Source organism: Callorhinchus milii, unplaced genomic scaffold (genome assembly GCF_018977255.1).
Source record: "Callorhinchus milii isolate IMCB2004 unplaced genomic scaffold, IMCB_Cmil_1.0 Scaffold4, whole genome shotgun sequence".
Taxonomy (NCBI): Eukaryota; Metazoa; Chordata; class Chondrichthyes; order Chimaeriformes; family Callorhinchidae; genus Callorhinchus; species Callorhinchus milii.
Window position 1 is genome coordinate 48,574,828 of NW_024704745.1, and position 22,604 is coordinate 48,597,431.

Below are 22,604 nucleotides of genomic sequence, written 5' to 3' on the forward strand. Positions count from 1 at the left end.
AATAAAATACATGATCTGGCTCCCACTCAAACTTAAAATCAAATCGTAATTCTTTTGTAACTCATAAATTTTCCAAATGAAAGTCAATTGCAAGTGACAATAATGATACATGGAAGTTGCATGATTAATCTCATGTTCTCTAAATATCATATAAAACGATGCTGACTGGACCCATTTTGTTTCTTTACCAACTAGAATAAAGCTAAACAGGAAAAGCATGAGAGGGAGAAACCAATGTTGTCGACTGTGAATAAAGTAAAAAAAATCTTAGATCAACTGTGCAATATTCTCTATTTCTCTGTGTTCCCAGCAACAAATAAGACCAATTCCCATGAGAAATCTATCCTTGTTTCAGTCACTGTCTGATTGTTTCCTATTGTTATTCTGCTAAATGTACTAAAATCTAACATGAACATAAATCACATGGAAATTAAGAAACAAAGTATTTTTTCCTCCTGATAAATAATAACAAATTGTTCATGGCAATCTTTTTCTAAATAGCGATTAATGTGTTCTTCTCCAAAGACTAGTTATTAAAAGAAGAAGGTCAATCAATATACTTGTCAATAGCCATAGTGTTGTTACACATTGACTGTTTGGAAAAACACACTGAATCATGATAGATAATTATTCGAGGAGGACAAGTTTGCAGGGCTATGGGGAGAGCTTGGGGGAGTGATTTGGATAGCTCTTTACAAAGAGCCGGCACAGACACGATGGGCCAAATGGCCTCCTTCTGTGCTGTATAATTCTATGATTCTATGGTGAGCTTGAGATTTCTGTTTCTAAAGTGAGAACTCAAAATATAAAATGGAAAAATGACTAAAGTTCGAAAGAACAAGTTACCAGAAAACATTTATTTGGAGGAATGGAAGTCCATTTTAAATAATCAGCAGTTTTATTCACAGTGAATGAATCCCCTTTTTCAGTCTGTATCCTGCAAGTTTCAATCCCAAGAGCCAAGACATGCAGCTTTGTACAGTGATTATATAAACAGAAACGAACACAAGTAATACAGAGTACACAGTGACCTGCAGACATCCACAACCACTTACCCATGTCTGGATCTTATGTCCATCAGGTTTCTATGCAACTCTAAAGTATATGATTAATTAACTGGTTGTTCAAATGGACTGAATTTCACCATTCTAAAAGCTACAGCATTATAGTTGTTTCACATTGAAACATCTCTGCAATATAAGGGAGGCATAAAGTTGAGCTGGTTGCTTTGAGGGAGAGCTTTAAGCTGTAATGTATTAAGATAATAAACTGAGATGAAGAAAGACTCCAAAGAATATGGTTTCTTGGTGGAGGCAGGTTGTACCAGTGCAGATATGGGAATAGCCTTTACTGCTTTCATATTTTCTTATGTTATTAAATAGGGTGAAGTAAGGGCATAGGTCACACAACTGACCTCATTCACTCGGGCAAAAAACAAGTCACAAACGCTTCGGATTTCAATTCCTTCTTCATTTTAAATCTGAACCTGATCCAAGGAACTGAGTAATGTTTCACTTTATTATTGATTTCAGTAGTTACATTAGCTGTTTGGGTCTGGCTCTGACTCGGAGTTTCACAAGTTTGGTTCAATCAAGATAAAGCCAAGTGGTTGAGGTTGATTTGCTCCCCGTCCCCCAGTGAATCAAACCTTTGTGGCTTTTGGGATGGATGCAGAAACCCAGCTGAGTTTGAATTGGGAGATACCATTTGTTTTGGCCACTGAGTACCTAGTAATTGAGAAGATGATGGAAAGGCTTTCATGTATCATTGAGGTTCCTGCTAAGTAGAATAAACAGCCTTTCACCACCTGCATCATTGGAATAAGCAACTATACCAATCCCCAAGTACTCATATATGATCTTTGCCCTGAGGTTTATTATTCTAACTGTATTGGCGCAAGCTGCAGCCACTTAAACCCAGAGTCATTTGCTTTCAATGCTATAAACAACCGAACACAAAATATTATAACCTACCCCACCCTTAATATTTTACAGTTTCATATTATTAAAGGTGTTGCCTCTACCTCCCACCCCGCTCTTTAGAGAATGAGAATGCTAATTCCCTGCTCATCAGTCTTCACAACTCTTCCTTTCACAAGCTGCAGATTATTCAGAACTCTGGAGCTCGTGTCTTCTCCCGTACAAAGTTCTGTGAACTATCACCCTATCCTTGCCCAGCTCCACTGGCTCCCCATCCCCCAAAAAATACAGTGCAAAATCCTCGTCCTTACTTTCAAAGCCCTCCAAGGGGTTTCTACCTACTCTGTGACCTGTTAACCCCATACCAACCAGTCCACTCCCTCCGCTCAGCGGGTTCCAGCCTGCTGCATGTCCTCTGACCTGCCCTCCCCACCATCGGCGATTGGGCCTGCAGCCTTTCTGCCCCCACCTTTGGAACTCCATTCCAATCCCTTCACCTCAACATCTCCCTTGCCTCCTTCAAAACCCATCTGAATACCCTCCTTTTCGACCGTGCCTTTGGTAACCCTCCTTATTCCTAAACTCCCTGCCGCCCGCCCCTCTTGAACCCAACCCCCAGTTCAGATCCAAATCCCTGATTGCCCAGTGCCTTGGGATGTCCTACCGATGTAATTTGTTGTTATTATTCATGCCTACTCCCAGCACCAGCAATTTGTGCGATGGTGTGACTGAATGATGAGGGAAAGTAGGATTAGCTCTGGTAAATTGTATGAAAACATACTGGCCATTTCTCACTCCCCTACATAATGTAATTACTGCTTATAATAACAACCTTTGCATTTAATATAGTGCTTTATTATGTTGAAAAATCTCAAAGTAGTTTGTCTAATAATAAATAATATTCCTTGCATTTGATATAGCATCTTATCAAGTTATTGAGATGTCTCAAAGTACCTCACAGAATATATTGTAAAGTGGATTGACTGTATATTTTGTAGATGAAATGCGGCAGCCAATTGCACACAGCAGTGTCCCACAAACAGTTGCGGATTGAGTGACCACATTTTTTGGAAGAATTATTACCCTATCAAGCTAGAGGAGACGCCCTTCATTTCCCTTTTAAATGTGACTTTTTAGGTTCATTTGACTCTTAACCAACTGAGTGCAGTTTTTAAAAAAATACACTTCACAGGATATACTGTAAAATGCTTTGAGACGTCTTCCTGATGCAAATGGTGCTATATCAAATGCAAGGATTGTTATTATTATAGTTCTAAAAGAAATGTTCTGAAGTACTCTGAAGCGGCTGCTGACTTATGTTGCAGGAGCTGCTCATAAGTATATGCCACGCCCCATGCCAATGTCATTCTAAGTAGAAGGAACTCAGCTCCGAAAGTAAATCCCAGAATTCCCACACATGATGCACTTCTAGTTTACTGGCAGGATTCTCCATTTGTGACTCGGAGTTGAGCGATTCCTGTTGTGAATTGCAATGCCACCCCTTCACCCGGCAGTGTGCTGCTAAAGTCAGGCCTGCTGCCAACTTCAGTAAACTCAGTAAATACAGCATGAGTCACAGAAGGCACTGACCCTCCTAGCTCCTCTGCGAGAGGCCTGCACCTCCCATTATTTTGAATGTCTAAACGATGAATGTGCAAAAATTGGCAAGTGTTCAAAATCTTTAATATCCTTAAACCACATTGAAGTGCTGCTCTGAACAGAGTACCCACCGTGTGTGCATCTGTTGTGGTGAAACTGATCTTTTCATACTGTGGTGCAGCTTTGGAGAAAAGCAATGATGCCAGGTTGTGTTTTTGATCTGGGTTTAAACTATGCCAAGAGGAACTAGGGATAATGCCAGAAATAGTTAGAACAAAGGCGGAAGGTATGGAAGGCTGATGGGCCAACACAAATCTCTGTGCCTGAAGCCAGTGAGTTTTCACACAAGCAGAAATAGCAGCATTCGATCATTCACAATATTTGAGTAATTTATATTGAAGACTACTGCAAAGCTTGTTCAAATATTACTGCTTTCCATGATAACAGAGGTTGCTGGTGATTAGAACGCTTAAAACATTTCTCATGCGCAGAGACAGAAGTTCAAATATATCTTGCAACACATCAAACTGAGCCGTCGCGGCCTCTAACAGTACGCAGATTTGTTTGGGGGGCAGTGAATTTTAATACAGCACTCGATCTGGCTCCAGATTGGGTCTATTGGTAAATGTAACAGGGAAAAAACATTGTTTTACAATGTGAGTTACCTCCTGAATGCAGCCTTGCTCCGCATTTACTTATTCAAAAAATCCAAAATGTGTGTGTGTTGGGTTCATCTGTGGTTCAAACATGGGCTAGTGGAGGTTATTCACTTGTGTTCAAATCCATTCACTCTCTGGCACCTCCGTACATCTCCGACCTCCTACTCCCCAATCCACCATCTGGCACTTCCACTTGACTGGCACCAACCAGCCTCCTGCTCATCTCTCGCACCCTCCGCCCCAAAACTCTGAAACACTCTCCCTCAATCCCTCTGCATTGCCCCTTCTCTCTCCTTTTTCAACTCCTGCCTGAAGACCTTCCTCTTTGACTGGGCTTACGGCAACCTTCCCCCCAATCCTCCCAGCTTGGAGTCAGGCTCCGCCTCTGTTAAGCACTCTGAGACGCTACCCTACATGGAGGGCGCTATATAAGGTCAAGTTGTTGTTGTATAAAATGGCCAACTTCCAGATCATCAGGTCATCAGCAACATCACTTCCAACACACAATTCTACACGCTTTTTAATTTTAAAACCAAATAGTTTGACAGGCTAAGATTAGATAGAGTTTGGGGCTCTATACATTGCCAACCTGAATTGCTTCCCAGCCTTTCAGCTCTGTGGTTTCCCTTGAGGCACTCAGCTCTGCATTTATCACTTTGTGCCATTCTAATGGGAAGTGGCACCTGGATTAAATCAAACATCAAAAGGTGGATGTTTCACTGTGCACTGTGAATTCCAGGTAAACAATTCTTCACACCCAAGTTGATGCCGAGATCGCCTGCCGATCTGCGCCTGAAAGGTAAACAGCCTTTAGCTTCACTTTTACTCTGGGTTTATATTGCAGAAGGTAAATCTGCCATTAGGAAGCTTACCACAATTATCCTGGGAGTTCAGCATCAACAACTGGTCCTGTCAACTTCAAGCTTCGATAAAAAACAGCACTTGCCTTCACAATACCTGAATACACAGCTCAATGGGGATGATGGTGGCAATACTCTCATGCTTCTCCTGTCTGTTGTACTGCTCACCAAAGGGGCTCACGAGGATTCCCTGGACAGACCAGTAACAATCCTCGGGTGGTGATGGGGAGGAAGGTAAGCCCTTTTTGGGGCTGGGTTGGCTCCAAAGTGAAATGTTACTGTCATGGGAGGCATCACATTATCAGTGGTAAGGTATTACCAATGTGAATGTTATTCAGATATACCTCCAATGCCCAGCCTCAAAACCCCAGAGTGCACTGTCAGAGGCAAATGTCAGAGTACAACAAGACTACAACAGTGTGAACATCTGAGGCTCGCTCTTGGTTCTGGCCTGCTGAAAGGCAGAAGAGATTTTGCTACCAGTGCCCTGGATGGATCTTCCCAGCTACTAAGAAAGGGGACAGATAGCATTGAACTAAATACACACAAAGCATCGAACGTAAAAGAACTGCACATGTGCCCTTTTGTATCAACGACTTGCTGCTGTAACAACGTCTCGCCAGTACCCGCAGTCCAGCATCAGGACTGGGAGTCGTACAACAACTTGTATTTGGCATGTCTTTCTCTCTCCTATTCTTTGCACCCTACACAGGAAACTACAGGATTAAGTTCACAACCCAATTAGCAATCACAATGTGGGCCTGGAGAAGCTCAGTGTGTCAGAATGTTGATCGTATTTGCTGATCTTTAATATGTGCGAACAAATCAAAGTAATTCAGAACAGCTTTTGGTGAGGGGCAGTGTTTGAAAGGCAGGAAATGCCTTCCGAGCATGAAAGGCCTACCAGGAGCCAGTCCTAAGTTAAGTAGGAAAAAGAAGTACCTCATTCACAGCCGCAACCTCAGAGAGTCCCCTGAGTGCATTCTTACAACTAGCAGATTCCAAATTAGGAAGCAAAAGCGGCAGCCCCAGCTTTGTCAGCAGGATGCTAGCCAGGCTACCAGAGTATAGAACAGCTGGATAAATACACGTTATAGTCATCCAACCCCACATCTCTAGTATTCAATTCTTCTTTCCATAGACAACCCCCCCACCCTCACCGCCAACATACATATATATGCCCTTGTACTGATTTCATCTATTATCATCTAGCTTCCTTAAAAAAACGCTTCTGTGCTCCTTTGCATATAATGACAACAAACCGGATGCATTCATAGGATGCCTTTCACGCACGATGAAGGTCTCAAAGCACTACCAAGGCAGTTCTAAGCATCTGAGATAGATCATGTCCCACATTAAAGCAGACGACATAATCTATGGGCAGGAGAAAGAACGAGATTAACAGTGAAGGAGGTGAAGGAGGTGAAAAAGAACAGAATGCCTCGGCACAAAATACAAAGAACAATAAAGAACACCGGCCTCTGGCAAAATGAAGCATCAAAATGAGGGTGGGATTGTGCTCAATAAATAAGCTGGATTGATGGCAGGTCAGGAAGTGGTATTTCCAAAAACAGCCCTTGTGCTTTTACGTCAGGCTTCAAATTAAGTGCAGCCTGTAAACAAACTGTTCTCATCAGCCCTAAATTTAACTTCTCCTCAAATCAGGCCATAAAACACTGCACTGTAATCTAAGCATGATCTTACAAAGAAATCCTGTATTCTGATGAGAAATTACTGGAGCGAGGCTTATGTACCTTAAAGAATTTTAACATTTTGGCACTGCTAAATGTGGGCAAATGTTGCCAGAGCCAAATAAAACTGAAGCCAGCTAGCTCAAGTCTTGTTCTTAATAACTAACTAATAACTAATAGAAAAGGGCAGGCAAGACATGCACTCACAAGAGTTTCAGTACTGACTTAGTCATTAGATCATCCGGCTTTCTCCATTCATGTGCAATAAGTGTGGAAGCACTGAACAGTAATCGCCTGCTTTAACTCTGGGATTTTATACATCCCCAACTACCAGCCTCTTATCTTATAACAGGTTTCTACTGTAGTTATGGTCTTATTAACAAATGCTACTTGTGGCAAACCATTCTATATTCTAACCTCCCTCTCCTATAAATCTTCCAGTGACAATTCTCAGCTTATGCTTAAAACATGTTATAATAACCTGTTGTTTGACTAGAGACTAGTGTATCAACCTGGCTCAATTCGTAGCACTCTCGCTCTGAGTTAGAAGGTTGTGGATTCAAGCCCCACATCTGTACTATGAACTCATGTAGTGTAGGCTGGCACTCCAATGCAGCTCTGGGGGTGCACTGCATTGTTTGAGGTGCCACCCTTCGGATGAGACGTTAAACCAAGAACCCACCTGTCTACACTATTCAAAATAAAAGGGAGTTTCTCCCAGTGACCCAACAATCTCTCAAATAAAACTGCTCATTCACCTCACTGCTGTTTGTGGAACATTACTGTCTGGAAATTGACTGCTGCATTCACCTATAACATACACAGTCACTACACTCTATAGTATATCGTTTGAGACATCCTCTCAATGAAGGGGCTATATCAAATGCAATCATAGAATTATACAGCACAGAAAGAGACCATTCGGTCCATCGTGTCTGTGCCGGCTCTTTGAAAAGAGCTATCCAAATCAATCCCACTCCCCTGCTCTCTCCCCATAGCCCTACAAACTTGTCCTCCCCAAATAATTATCTAATGCAAGTATTTGCAGGTATTATTATTATTAAATGATGGGAGATTAATGTACCACTGCCTCACAGGTTTCTGTTTTCTTTACACACATTATTCATACACAGAGTTTTCAAAGCCTATTTGCTCACTGCCACAGCCTCTGGGCCACACATGCCTGGATTCAATTTCACTTTGAAAAATGAGTGAGAAATCTAGTTTGATTTCTTTGTATTTCACTTTGAAATTTTGACACAAAAGCATATAAGAGCATTGAGCTTGAATGGTTTTAATGCTGCGGGGTATAGTCCTGGAATTCATTCAGGTGTGCTAGTTTCTGGACAGCAAAAGTAGCTTGTTATTCATTAGTGATATCAAACTGTAATTCACTGACAAATATTGCTTTGTCCTGCAGCCTTCTGTCAGAATGCAATATTCATCCAGGCTCTCTATGTCACATGGCAACAGAAATACAGCACTAAATGGAAGAAACGTGGTTGCAAAGAGATGCCACTATTGAATAGTATACATTGTCCTGGAGATCATTAATTAAGTTAATAAGGTCATTTACTCTCGGGAGCTTTGCTCTCATGCTTTTTGATGGCATCTAAATCTGCAATTGGATTATTTGCTTTGTAATTTCCAAAGAGAATCGCATCCCTTCCAAATAAAACTTGACCACTTTAGTTTCCCTGTGGAGTGAGAATTCAGACTGATGGTAAATCCTTGGCTTCTTAAAAACAATGAGGGGTCATCTCACAAAGTTTGCACATTGTAATTAACTTTCTGTTGCTTGATAAGAATGCAAAATCCCAATACAGGTGCACAATGAAATTTCACTACAGCTGAAGACCCTGTGATCTCAAAAGTTTAGTCCAATTTCTAGCCTTCTTAAAAACATTTCCAAAGTATCTCTTAATAGTAGCATCATTTGATTGAACTGATTTTTCTCATGTGGTTTTAAATATCATTTGTTAAACTGTACCACAATTAGAGGCAAGTTCAAAAGCATTGATTGTGCTAGGATTCATTTCCCAACTACCATCAATACAATGCCACAACAAATTTTATACAATTTTGCCAGATTTCCTTTGATTTTCTTTGAGGCTACAGTTATTTTTAAATAAAGCCACCCCATCACTGTCTCTGTACACTCCACGTTATGAATGCACTTGCTAATGTGGGCAAGACACAAGCCTCTGTATGTTATACAAATTTGTTCCTCTACAATTGTAAGTCTAAAATACTAATTTATTTTTACTTTTATACTATGAATTTCATTTTGTGTTTAATTCAAAGTTGTATTTGAGCGATTTGTAAAATTTATGAAATTAAAGATATAATTTATTTTGAAAAGGTCTAAATTAATTTTTAAAAATGTTGTATTGTTTGCAGAACAACAATCTACATTCATATAACGTTTTTCACGTTGAGAGGACTTATCAAACTGCTTCACACAGCTGACAAGAAGCCGAAGCAAGGGAGGAAAGAGACTAAAATGACCAAAAAATCCTGTGAAGCAAGCAATTTAAGACAAATTGAATATGTGATAAAGTGCTATACCAAATGCATGGATTATTATTATTATTATTAAGAGTTTTGAGCATTCAATGCAAGATAACATTGAAGTGGTAATATATTATATCTAGTGATGATGTTGTCTATGAAATTATGGAGAGGACTGTCAGCCCAGAATGCTGCCATGCCAACAATGCAGACATTAGCTAAAGCACCTCCGTCAATGAAAGCTTTTTTTTTGCTAACTATGGATGAAATATTTACTCAATCACACAGATAATATGAATAGAGATTCATTTTGTAAATGTGATCATCACTCTCAGACCTGCTTGATGTGAACAGAGCAAATTTTGCCCAGTACATTGCAAAGTCATTTATGCCATATGGAGTATGTGATGAATACTTGAACTGAAATCATTGTGATATTTGGCACATTTTCAAGCTGCTTCTGGTGTTTTAGCGCCACAGTGCAGAGCAAGAGAACTAACCGCCACATAACCTGCTGTTAATTCAACTGGTCCTCCATAGTAAGCAAAACCTCTCTAGAATAGCATGCTATTTCTCTGCCATCCATGCCTTGCAGGGCATAAATCTGTGCACTAGTTTGGTTGTATTTTTGCTGTAAGTAGTCCTCACTTACTAGATCAGCACTACATCATTGTTGGAAAAGAACAAAAAATCTTTTTTCAAGTGGATTGAGTGCTTTTTGTAGGCAAAAGCAGTCATTTTGCAGACGGCAGAGTCCCACAAACAACCACGAGGGGAATGAAGGAGGATTTTCAAATAATGTCATGGGTTCGTCAACATCCAATTCAGGACATAGAGACAGGAGATGGGTTTTAATATCTAATCTGAAACAATGCAGCACTCCTCCGCCTGGTCCTGTAGGCCAACATTCCAACAATCAGTAGAACTCTCAAAAAAAGTTTTACAACTTCTAGTTTTGCAGTTAATGTGGAGCTGAGTACTGGTGCAGACATCACTCCAATGTCACTTCACACTATGAATTACACTCATTGCTCATACCAAAGCTATTGAGGTCTGCTCTGTATTTTCCCATTCCAGAAAATGCAGTTACCTCATCGCCTTGTAGCAGCGCATGTATAAACATTATATTGTGTTACAGCCAAATTTCATCTAACTGATCATGAATGCAGCCTGGATGGACAACTGAAAGGATTTTAAAATCAATGTGCAGATGGTTAATAGTAATCCTTGCATTGCCTTATCATGTCTTTAAGACGTCTCAAAGTGCTTCACAGAATATACTATGAAGTGAATTGACTGTATATTTTGTGGGCGAAACACAGCAACCAATTGCACACAGCAGTGTCCCACAAATAGTTGTGGATTGAAGTGACTGATTTTTTTTTGAAGCAATTATTATTTCAGAAAAAGCAATCTACCAATCGACTAACAACCAGGAAATTTGCCCATCATTTTGATCTACTGGGAATCAAACCCAGATCTCACCTGTGAGGCAAGTGCTCTAACCACGGAGCTACAGAATCAGTAAAAATAATTTTACTCACATTTTTATTGTGTTACAATATTACATGGCTTTGAACGTAATAGCTTTGAACGTAAGGGCACTTGTGTCCAATTAGTAACAATTGTGATCTTTCTGTTAATTATTAATAATGCATAATCACATTGTAAATTGTAATGAAAAGAGCTATTTTTAGAATTTGTCACATGATATACACCCCTGTCTGCATTTAACAATTTATTGAATCCTGTTTTGCTTGTTTCAAATATTCAATAGAATTCTTGCCTCTGAGTGGCCTGTTTCCATGATGTACACTCCTTGTAATCTTTGTAAAAGGCACAATAACAAATGCAAAGATTATACGATTATTATATTAAAAGGAAATATTGAATCACATTCAGTACCAAATAAACATTGCGTGGCTCTTATTTTTCCTCCAAAACCATAAGTAAAAGACTGGCCTAACACTTTCAATAACTAACCCTGCACAATATACTGACGGGATTCAGTGAAAATCTCAGCCAGGTCTAGAATTTCATCAGCCTACATTTAAAGGCAAATTTTGACAAAAGATTCCACGATTGAATTGGAATGCTGGGCACAAACATGAGAATTGTCAGGTGGGAGTCAAACAAACTGCTGAAAGAAGCTTTTTGCCCCAACTTACATCACCGAAAGTTATAATACTCAATGCCCAGACCCTATCTAATTAAATAGTGTTAAAATGTTTTAAGACTAACCTTGGGGCGTCCTGCCAACGTGAAAGGCGTTGTATAAATGCAATTTGTTGTTGTTGCTTTCTTTAAAGCCACTTTTATTGGCTTTTTCACAGCCACCCATCGTGATGTAATACTGTTTGGCAAACCCTTTACTGTTCACAACTGTTTATGTTTGCCCACAAAAATACAATCACATCACTGCACTTTACAATTTATCCCGTGAAGTTCTTTGGGACATCCTCAGACATGAAAGGCACCATTCCAAATGTAAGGATTATTATTCTGATTATTATTACAAACACATAATGAGATGGCATAAACCGTGCAAAATATGCCATTCATCCAATCGCTTAATATTTAAAGGGAAAATATGCATTAACTTCTATAGTGTGTGGCATTTGGAGATGGTAAGATTCTGTACAGAAATCAGGTCAGCCAGATGTTTGAGAGAAACTCCCATAGCAGCAGAGGGAGGTATAGAGAGCTCCACACTTTAATACAAAACTACATGCTGCTTTCATCTCTCCAAAGGAAAGTGTTTTTTTGTTGCTGTGGCACATTTCAAATTTAAACTTGTCTGCTGCTCTTCAAGGGGAGAGAGAGAGAAAGACAGGATAACCAGTGTATATCCAATGTCTTCCTGACGTGAAAGGTGCTTTACAAATGTAATTTTGTTGTTGTATATTTGCGACTAAAATCTCTAAATCTGTGGCAGTGATACTTTGCTAAATAATAAATAGTGCTAAATTCTTCACAACCGGTTATTTATTATTCAGTTCAGTTACACCAGGAAAATCCACTGCTTTGAAACCAACATCATAAATGGGGATCCAATTTGTTTTAAACCAAGTGGAACTTTTATTCTTTATGTGTGCTCTTGTTCACTTCTGTTTTTATGTTAAAACCTTTTTTCCAGTTTGAATTTTCTTCCTTCCTCTTGCTATTCAACATCAAAGCAGAGCCCACGCCTTTACTCATATACATTCACTTTACATTGCAATCGCAAGCCGGAACTCTGACTGATTTTCCATTCCCTAACTCAGGGGCATTGAGACAGATTGCAACTATCCTGTCAACCTTTCTGAGATCAGCAAGCTCAATGTGCACCGTGGATTGAACCTGGGACCTTGCTGGTATGCAATGCTCAGTTCCACATTTCACTGTGCATTTACTAAACGAGTTATAGGGCAGTTCTCACTCTCTCGGCTCTGATAGGATTTCAAAAAAAATTCAGCTCAAGTCCAACTGTACCATGAATGAGTAAGAGCACATGACAGGCTGGGCTGGAGCTTTAGGTTACAAAGTAAAACAACTGTTCATGGATACGACTGACCTTCAAACCTTTGGTGATGTGATTGGCTGCGTCATGGATCATTCCACATGTAATTGACGTCAGAATCTGTTTGATTTTTGCACCATGATGACACTAGCTGTTACATCAAAGATCTTAACCTTTAACACTGACGTTAACTTCACCCAAACCACAACCAAGAATAACCATTTCACCTAAATGAAAGCACTTTCAAAGGAAGATCCTTTCTGAGTAGGACAATGACCTGGTGATAGCATAGAATGCCCAAATCTCCCTGAGACCTGCAAGTTAATATTCCTAGTGTTGCTGACGCTGCTCAGCTTGTTTCTGGCCTTCACTTTGGATGTGATCATCAACAGAGCTATGGAAACCAGCCATTCTGACATGCTGGCTGGTTGCAGTGATGGCATCTGGTGGTAAAACTGATTCAGCAGCTGGTGCCATCTGTTTGTGGTTAGTTTAATTAATAGCACTCTCAACCCCCCCCAATCAGAAGGTTGTGAGTTCAAGGCCATGTTGGAATTTGAGCACATAGTCCAGGCTGATAATCCAGTGTTGAGGAAACATGCATTAGAAATACCATCCTTCAGTTGTAATGTTAAACTGAGGTCCTGTCTGTCTGTTCAGGCTGACATTAAAGATCCCAGGGACTAGTCAAAAAAGGGAGCTTCTCCCAATCCTGGCCAGGAAGCATGCAGTCATTTACCTCATGGCTGCTTATGAGACTTTGTTGTGTGCAAAATACCAAGTTCATGTAGAAAACGCAGTCACTACTTGTGGCAGTATTCACTGTGAAATGCTTGTGATGTTTTTATGTTATATCATAAAAATAGAAGTTCTTGTTTTTGAAACAGCGGGCCAACCCAAACCCTGCGTGATTTAAAGCATCTCTGCAGTGAAACCTTGGAATATGAATGCAACAACACTGCACTTTTATTTACTGTCCTAATAAAACATCAGAGGTATGTTTCCAGTGCCTCATTTGTCCAGCCCCAAACAAACTGTCTTTGAAGGTACCCACACCCTTTCTCATTTTGCTGTCTTTAGAACAGCAGCCTGGTCTGCAACATTGCATAATGTAAAAACTAGACACCTCACCAAACTGGTTTTAATCTACAGCCCCCTCCCTTCCCCCACGTCTCAAAGGAACAAAGAGCTCTGTTTTACCTGTGGCTGACTGCCCTCACACAGTTGTGGTTTTGACCACATTGTAATGGGGGCGGGGAGGGCAGGCTATCTCGGAGACCTGGCTATTAAAAACTCTGCCCATGTGGAGTGCATGTGGGTAACCTCATAATGTATTAGTCCTGTAGCTCAGTGGTTAGAGCAGTCGCCTTGCAAGTAGGAGACATGGGTTTGATTCTGGCAAGACAAAACGTTGGGCAAGTTTCCTTACTCCACACGTGTCTGATTACCTAGCAGTAAGTAAGAACCTGGTTGTTAGTTGATTGGCGGATCGCTTTTCTGGGGGTAATAATTCCTTTCTAAAATTCCTCCAAAAAAATAATAATAATAATTTGGTCACTCACTCCACAGCTGTTTGTGGGATTCTGCTGTGCGCAATTGGCTGCCGCATTCCACCCACAAAATATAGTCACTACACTTTATAATATATTCTGTGAAGAACTTTGAGATGTCTCAACGACGGGATAAGACGCTATATCAAATGCAAGGATGATATTATTATTTTGTTACTTTAATGCCACCTTCCCCATTCTCCTCAGTAGGTACACAATGTCATTGTTACCTTCAAGTTGATCTATTGATACAGTCACTTCTGTATACCAAGCTTTCATTAATGTACTGTATATACTTATGTTTTTATCACACAAATTGCTCACAGATTCCTTTAAATGCCTGGAGGAATCTCCTTAAAACTATAATCTCTCTGGTTATTGAAGACGACTGACTGAATTCATAGAAAAATAGCTCATCATGACAATCTCATTGTCTTTTTTGTTGTCATACAAGCATTCATCATCAAGGCTTGACTATGCAAACTGCTTGTCGGCCTCCCCAACTCCTCCCTCCATAGACTAGATATTCCAGTACTCTGCAGCCAATGTCCTCTCCCGCACCAGGTTCCGTGACCCTATGATAGGGTCCTCGCCTGACTTCACTGGCTTCCCATCACACAGGGGATGCAGTTCAAGATCCTGGTCCTCACGTTCAAAGTCCTCCATGGTCTTGCTCCCTCCTACCTCTGCGACCTCCTAACCCCCAACCATCCTGCCAGCTCCCTCCGCTCAGCGGGTTCGGCCTGCTTCACGTCCGCTGCCTCGCTCACCCCACCATTGGTGGGCGGATCTTCTGCGACTTTGCACCTACCCTCTGGAACTCCATCCCGCAGTCCCTCCACCTCGACCCCTCCTTTGCCTCCTTCAAGACGCATCTCAAGATCCTCCTCTTCAACCATGCTTTCGATCACCCTCCTCCACCCCCTGCCCTCCACCCTCCCCAATCCCAACCCCCAGCTCGGGTGCGAAACACTGACTGTCCAGCGCCTTTAGACGTCCTCCCGACGTGAAAGGTGTTATACAAATGTAATTTTGTTGTTTTTTGTTCTCTGCTGCTTTTGGATGATAAACTGAAATGAATAATCTCGTGAGTGAAAGGCTTCTAACCAAGAATGAAAAAGAGCAAAAAAACAGCATTAATGGTTACCCAACCGAGAAGACAACATGTACGATTTTATGTCTGCTACGAACAACACCAATTATAGTGATAATCTAAAATATCACAGCAACAAAATCGACTTTATGCTGCAGTGCATGATAGAGCTTAATGTCTTTTATAAGCAGAGATAGGTGGTGCAATTTATAAATTTGGTTGTCCTGTTTAAAAACATGAATTACATTACAATTAGAATAGAGTCAATGAAGGCAGTGATATTATCAGAGATCCCTGAGCCACTATGAATAACCAGAATCACTTGTCTTCTGGAAATATAAATTACCATACCCTAAGGTGGGTTTTCATCCATTTCTGAAGAAAGTAGTGCTGAAGACAAGAATCTTACTGCATTTGAGACTTGCCTGTCTGAGCCTTTCATAGCCTGTGCATGGCATGGAATTCCTACACTGCTAGCATTTGGGATGAGGGAGATATACTGCTTTATACAGTTAGCATTAGCACAGCATGTCAATAGCATTTTTAGCAGCAATGCTCCCATAAAGAAACTTTGGTTGGTGCATCTTTAATTAAATTGCAAGCCTGCAAGAGTTTCCTTCTTTATTTTACTTTCAAGGCTGCATAGTGCAATGGTTAGCTCAAGCATACATGTCTATTCAACAAAGACCGAAGAGCACTCAGGAATAGATCTATGATATCATTGTGAAGACTGAATGAGCACAGATGCCTCCTAGCAAGTCGCAGAAACTGTAATGTATTTTCGCTGAGTGAAAGAGCACTGGGAAAAATCTGGCACTGTTTATTCTACGGACAACACATTCTCTCAGATCGTAGCCTGGCAGAGCTTACTAATCAAATTGATTTCCATTTCAATGTTGGCACTTCTACAAATATTCGTTCTACAGAGGGGAGTCAATCGAACATCCACTGCTGCAATTAAAACCTTTGCGTGAGTCAAAATTCCACCTGCAGCCTTGTAAAATGTTGCTTCCTACATCACTTTCATTAGGTTGTGATCACGCCAGGAACACAAAGAAAAACCTGTGATGTACATATTTCACAAAAAACAGTTGCTATACTTACTTGACAGTAATTACCTGCAATGGGCTTTGAGATATTTCAACGTCTCTGTAAAGCACTGTAAAAATGCAAATTATTTCTCCTATTGAAGGATGTGACATTGAAGTATTTGACTGATTCTCCCTATTTACATTATATTGAGAGAATCTGTCAGATATTTCAAGGACAAGGTAAAAGTTGAAGTCCAACATCAAACTGATACAAGATGCAGTCAGGTTCAACGCTTTTCATTTTTATGTGATAATAAAAATGAAAATGATTGTGATATGGTGCAACAGCACAATTGGTTTTAACAAAAGTTCTCCAAACAGCAGTTGTTTCACTGGAATGCACTGAAAGGTCTAATCCCCATCCATCAGCAGTCAAAATTACAAGCTACACAAAGATCAAAGCTGCAGAGGTGACTGCAGGGTTTTGACCTCAATCCCAAGAGTCTGCCGGCTCACTCAGCAACTAGAAACTCCTGGCTTTTTTGTTCTCACTAAAGCCAGTCAATAATGCAATTTAAGGTTAAAACGCATCTCAAATAGCTCAACGGTACTGGCTCGCTTATTTATTGCACTCGCTAAGTTTATCATCAAACGCCTGTAGGTGCTTGGAGAACTAAAGCCCTTTGTTTTCTGGCACTGGTATACAGCACAAAACTCGGGTTCCTGATCTGAGGAGACACTCGATACAGAGGCCACCTGGAAACGATTTCCGACGTGTGAGGCAGCGACCGAACCAAACAACTCATACACATGCTACATACAAGGTGACAGAAACATGCTGAAGGACATAACAGATGGGAAGGACATAACAGAAAGTTTGTCTAGTGGGTGGGGTTGCGTGTAAGTTAATGTTTAGGCGTAAAGCAAAAATGTTAATACAAATTCTTATAAGTTTCAAAATGTTGACTTAATTTGGCACAGAAGTTCACAAAAATGGCACTTGATCACCATGACAAAAGACTTTATTAAATTTTAAGATAGAATTACTGACTTCAATACTCCACTGCGAGCACGGTGATGAACACAGCCTGAAAGAACAGTCAGGAGTCTGTGCTGGAGAACGAGAACAGGGTTTGAAGGCTTCAACAATGTAGCCTTTGCCTTTTAAGCCTGTCCAGACAGGAAACCTAACTGGTGTCTGGTTACATGTACCTTTCTCAACCCTACATGTAAAGTTGCTGGTTGGACCACTTTTGTTTACATTGAACATCACTGATCTTCTGCAGTTTCAGAGGGAACATATGAGGGAATGACAATTTCTGTACATTGCTGAGCAAACAAGGGGCAGCCTATTCACAATGTGCTAGTTTGTCCCTTCTGGATGTTTTGAACAGACAGTGTTTTCTCTCTCGCACTTTCAGAGTCCTGACCGGGTGCACACAATTAATAGTGAGCAGACCTCAATTACCAGAAACAGCAGTGAGCATTTCCATTATAATATAGAGCTGCAATACTTGATCAAAGGGAACTGCTCTCCAGTTGTCAGTAAACCAAAGAATGATGTATGCTCACTACCAAAAGTCAGTACAGTATATCTACCAATAAGGAGATCATTCTCTCCCCACTTCTCCCAGCTGTGATTCCAGCCGGGTCAGAACTGAACTCACATATAAGCACGAGAAATCAATAAACTCATGTATCAGTCCAACAGTTTCCCAATTTCAGATATAAATGCTGGAGAAGGAGAGAATAAATATTTTCATTTCGTGCAAAGCAGAAGTTTCAGCACAGCTGACTCACAAATAAGAAATCAATGATCAATTACCCTCTGATCCCTACCATTCCTGCCACAATCTAAGGTCAGGTTGGAGGGTCAGACCTATTAAACAGAGATTTCTCTAGGGAATGTGCTTAAGTCTCTTTGCTGTGTTTAAGAGGGGGAAGGGAACTGAGAGTGGACAAGTATTCCTTGAAAGTTCATTCAAGTTGGCAGAGGTGAGCTTAATGCACTGCTTGAGGGGCTTTTATCTTTTCAGGAAACACTAGATAAAGCAGAATTGTTTTGTTTGTTTCATCTCCTCTCCTACACACTGAATGAATAGAATGAGTGTCCAGTTATCCAGTTAATACAGGATGCTTGGCTCTACACTGACTTCAAAATAAAACATGCAGATTTGGAATCCTGACCCACACCAGAAAACAAGGCACGTGGGAGACATGCCATCCAAAACCATATGAAGACTAGCTGACTCCAAAGTGACATATTTGGCAACGGAAAGTCAGAATCAAGTGACGCCCACGGTGGTCCAATTCTGAGCCAGGCGGGTGGGTCTACAGTTCTCCAGGGCACTGCTGATGACAGCACATCGGCAGGACATGGGAGGGTAGACCAGTCACTGGGAGCAGGTACACGTTAATCCTGCAAGCCAAAGTCCTAAAGGGTAGGGTGGTCCTAACTGCACAAGCAACAGGAAAGCTTGCCAGACAGCGATATCAATGGCAAGCTATGCAGTTTTAGCTGGTTAGACTCCAGCAGTACCCCAACGCACATTCTGGGGTCTCCAAGCCTTGGCTCTTGTCAACCTCCACCTAATATTTTCCAGAATTACCTAAGCAGGATGTATTCCTCCAGGGAGAGAATGCGCATACCATTTCAACAAATATCTCTGGAATTTTCATGTACAAGTGGGATGCGTGGAAGTCCCAGCTTGGTTTAGATACCTGAAGCATGGTAATGGATTTTCGCATGTGTCAAGACACCCGGCTGAACAACAAAAGACAAGCTACAAACCAACAACAATCAGACCACCAAAACTAAAAAAAATGTTCCTCTCTTTGCTAGCTATAAAGATAGGATAATTATCCTGAAGGTACAGAGGAATTCCAGCAAAGTCTCAAGGAGTCTGGAAAGTGTTACTGTTTTCTTTATAATTCTGCTTTCAGCGAGAATTTGACAATGTATCATCTACTGATAAGCAAGCAGCAGATAAATGTTGTTCTCTGGAGGTCTGCCAGGACAATCTTTGAAATGAAATGTTCAGCAGAACTTTGTGAAGTGTCGTCATTAATGGCACAGTGTGGGCAATAATAGACCTGGGTTATCTGGGTCTGCATGGGGTGGGGTTGGGGAGGACCACTGTGACAACATATTCCAGGAAAGGAACATGTCAGAGGGACATGGCAAGAGTGGAAAAAGTGCATATGCAGATGAATGCTACTAGTGCTTTCAACGTTCATCCTGTTTAGTTGTGCTGGATAGTTTGAATTGACAAAGAATGCCTCACTGTGGTTCTGGTACATATGAGCTTATCCGCCCCCACCGTACCGCCGTTAGAATCGACACACTGATATGATTAGAGCAGTCACGTAAATCTTCAGTGGTTTGAGATACTGTTGAGTATCTCACTTAAGAGAATTGATGGTACATTCATTTTGGAGACCATTTTCCTTATGTGGAGTTTCAGAGGTAAACAATCTATTTGTGAGCTTCACCCCCTCCCCACCAACAACATCAGTCAAGAAAATAAATCTGAGCACTGAGCAGAGAATGACAATGCACATTGACACCAGACCACCAGCAACTAACATAGACAATTATTTGGTGGGTTGGGACTTTTTTTTGAAGGGGGAATGAAAGGCAATTAGATTCACTAAGTAAGAGGTCTCCTCTGCTTTGGCTTGTAAGAGGACCTTACCGAAACTTCATACACTTCTTGGGCTTCGTCCAGTAGCTGAACCTTGATGGGGGTGAGTTTTCCAGGTGGTGAGCTGGGCGGCTTCTGACCAGGCTCCAAGGTGCTGATTCCCATGCTATCCTGTACCCCCAACCGAGCTCCAGGAGTCTGAAGCGAGTGAGGTGCCAATTCCACATCACCCATATTTACAGTTGCGGATGTCCACTGTGCTGAAAACAAACAATTAGAAAATAAATCAAATACTGATGCTTTCTGTTCACGGGTCCTCCAAACACATCTAGCTAGAAAAAAAAACAACCATCATCATCCTTGCATTTGGTATACTCTTACGTTGGAAGGCCATCCCGAAGCACTTCGTGGGATTTACTGTGAAGTGAAATGACTGTGTGTTTGTAGGCGAATGCTGCAGCCAATTTGCGCACTGTCATAAAAGATATATGCAATAATACTCAGTCCTCTTAGCTTCATTATATTCCAAATACTTTTATTCCATTAGCCTTATAAGAAACTTAACATCTGATGGGAGGCTCATTTGCTCTCTCAATTACTCATTTACCCCATAATGTCACCAACCCTATTTAAGGTAAGAATGAAAATTGTAATGCAGTGAAGCATTGTCATACAATACCACCTCTCCCCCAGGCTGCCGAGACCCTTATTCATCCCTTCATCACCTCCAGGCACAATTACTCAGGTGCTCGCAGGACTCCCCAGCACCTCCCTGCACAAGCTACATACACACCATCCAGAACTCTGCAGCTTGTATCATTTCCACTCCAGGCTTAACCAGAACCATGATTTCTTTTATTCACCCCATCCTCCACTGGCTCCCCATTCCCCAGTAGATTGAATTCAGGATTCTTCCATGGGTTCGTCCCACCATACACCTTATCCCTCCCCTCCTCACCTCCACCCATTCGGATTCAGAATCAGTTGTATGAAGTTCCTTGAGACGTCCTCCTGATATAAAACATGTTATATAAATCTCAATTGTTGTTCTTCTTCTTCCTCCAGGTTATACTAACCTCAAATGCAGACATTGAAGATTGTATCTGTGACTGTGGCTGCTGTATCATAGGGGTGAGGCTTGAGTTCCAGTCTAGGTATAGCACTTTTAGATTTTTACCAATTCTCTCTGCTCCTATCCTACAGGAAGCCTCATGTTAATGTATGGCCAAACAACAAGAAAATTACATTTGTATAGTGCCTTTCACATCAGGAGGACGTCCCAAAGCCCTGGACAGTCAGTGTTTCGCAGGGAGGGGAAAGGAGGGTGATCGAAAGCACAGGCGAAGAGGAGGGTCTTGAGATGGGTCTTGAAGGTGACAATGGAGGGGGATGAGTACGAGGGACTGAGGGATGGAGTTTCAGAGGTGAAGGCAGAGTGGCGGAAGGCCCGCCTGCCAATGGTGGGGTGAGCGAGGCGGGGGACATGAAGCAGGCCGGAGCCAGCGGAGGGAGAGGGCAGGATGGTAGGGCGTTAGGAGGTCGCAGAGGTAGGGGGGAGCAAGACCATGGAGGGTTTTGAAAGTGAGACCAGGATCTTGAACTGTATCCTCTGTGTGAAGGGAAGCCAGTGAAGTCGGGCGAGGGCGGGAATGATAGATCACAGAGCCTGGTGCGGGAAAGGACATAGCTGCAGAGTTCTGGATAATCTGCAGCCTATGGAGGGAGGAGTTGGGGAGGCCGACAAGCAGGGAGTTTGCATAGTCAAGCCTGGATGCTATGAATGCATGTATGAGGATTTCAGTGGCCTGAGTGGTGAGACAGTGGCGGAGCCGAGCGATGTTGCAGAGGAGGGAAAAGGCAGAGCAGGTTGTGGCACGGATGTGGGGTAGAAAGGATAGTCGAGGGTCAAACAAGATGCCAAGGTTCCGGACTGGCTTAGTTAGGTGGAGTGTGCAACCATGGATGGTGATGCTGTCAGCGCCTGAGGTGTGGAGGTGCTGACGGGAGCCAATCAGGAGAGCCTCGGTCTTGTTGACGTTCAACTGAAGAAAGTTAGTTCTCATCCAGGACTTGAGTCTGACAGACATTCTGTTAGGACAGCAGAGGTCAAGAATGGCACAGAGAGATGGAGTTGGGTGTCATCCGCATACATGTGGAAGTTGACCACATGTCTGCGGATGATGTCACCAAGGGGGAGCATATAGATATTGAAGAGGAGGGGACCAAAAATGGAGTCCTGAGGAATACTGCAAGAGACGGTGTGGGGGCTAGAGGAGAAACCATTTGTGGAGGTGAAGTGGAGATGGTGTGAGAGGTACGATCTGAACAATTCAAGGACAGAACCAGGAAGGTTGAGGTGAGAGGAGAGGTGGTGGATGAGGATAGAGTGGTCAACGGTATCCAAGGCAGTAGAGAGGTCAAGGAGGATGAGAAGGCAGAGGGAGCCCTGATCCCAGATGGACAAAATGTCAGAGCTGTTTCTGTGATGTGGCCAGAATCCCACAGAAACCCACAAATCTTATGCTGGAATGATGTAATGCGATGTGAA

The 22,604-nt window shown here is 41.7% G+C and overlaps 1 protein-coding gene across 5 annotated transcripts in view; it reads right to left on the minus strand.

Moving 5' to 3' along the window:
* The window catches only part of farp1 (FERM, RhoGEF (ARHGEF) and pleckstrin domain protein 1 (chondrocyte-derived)), a 178,927-nt gene that overhangs the window by 146,592 nt on the left and 9,731 nt on the right, over nucleotides 1-22,604 (minus strand). For 3 of the 5 annotated variants that reach the window (XM_007906294.2, XM_007906293.2, XM_042334729.1), the window contains exon 2: nucleotides 20,108-20,316. In XM_007906294.2, coding sequence (XP_007904485.2) covers nucleotides 20,108-20,290 — 183 coding nt within the window. In that variant the 5' untranslated portion in view covers nucleotides 20,291-20,316. The remainder of the gene's footprint in view (nucleotides 1-20,107; nucleotides 20,317-22,604) is intronic. The other 2 variants (XM_007906290.2, XM_007906292.2) reach the window with 1 other exon arrangement.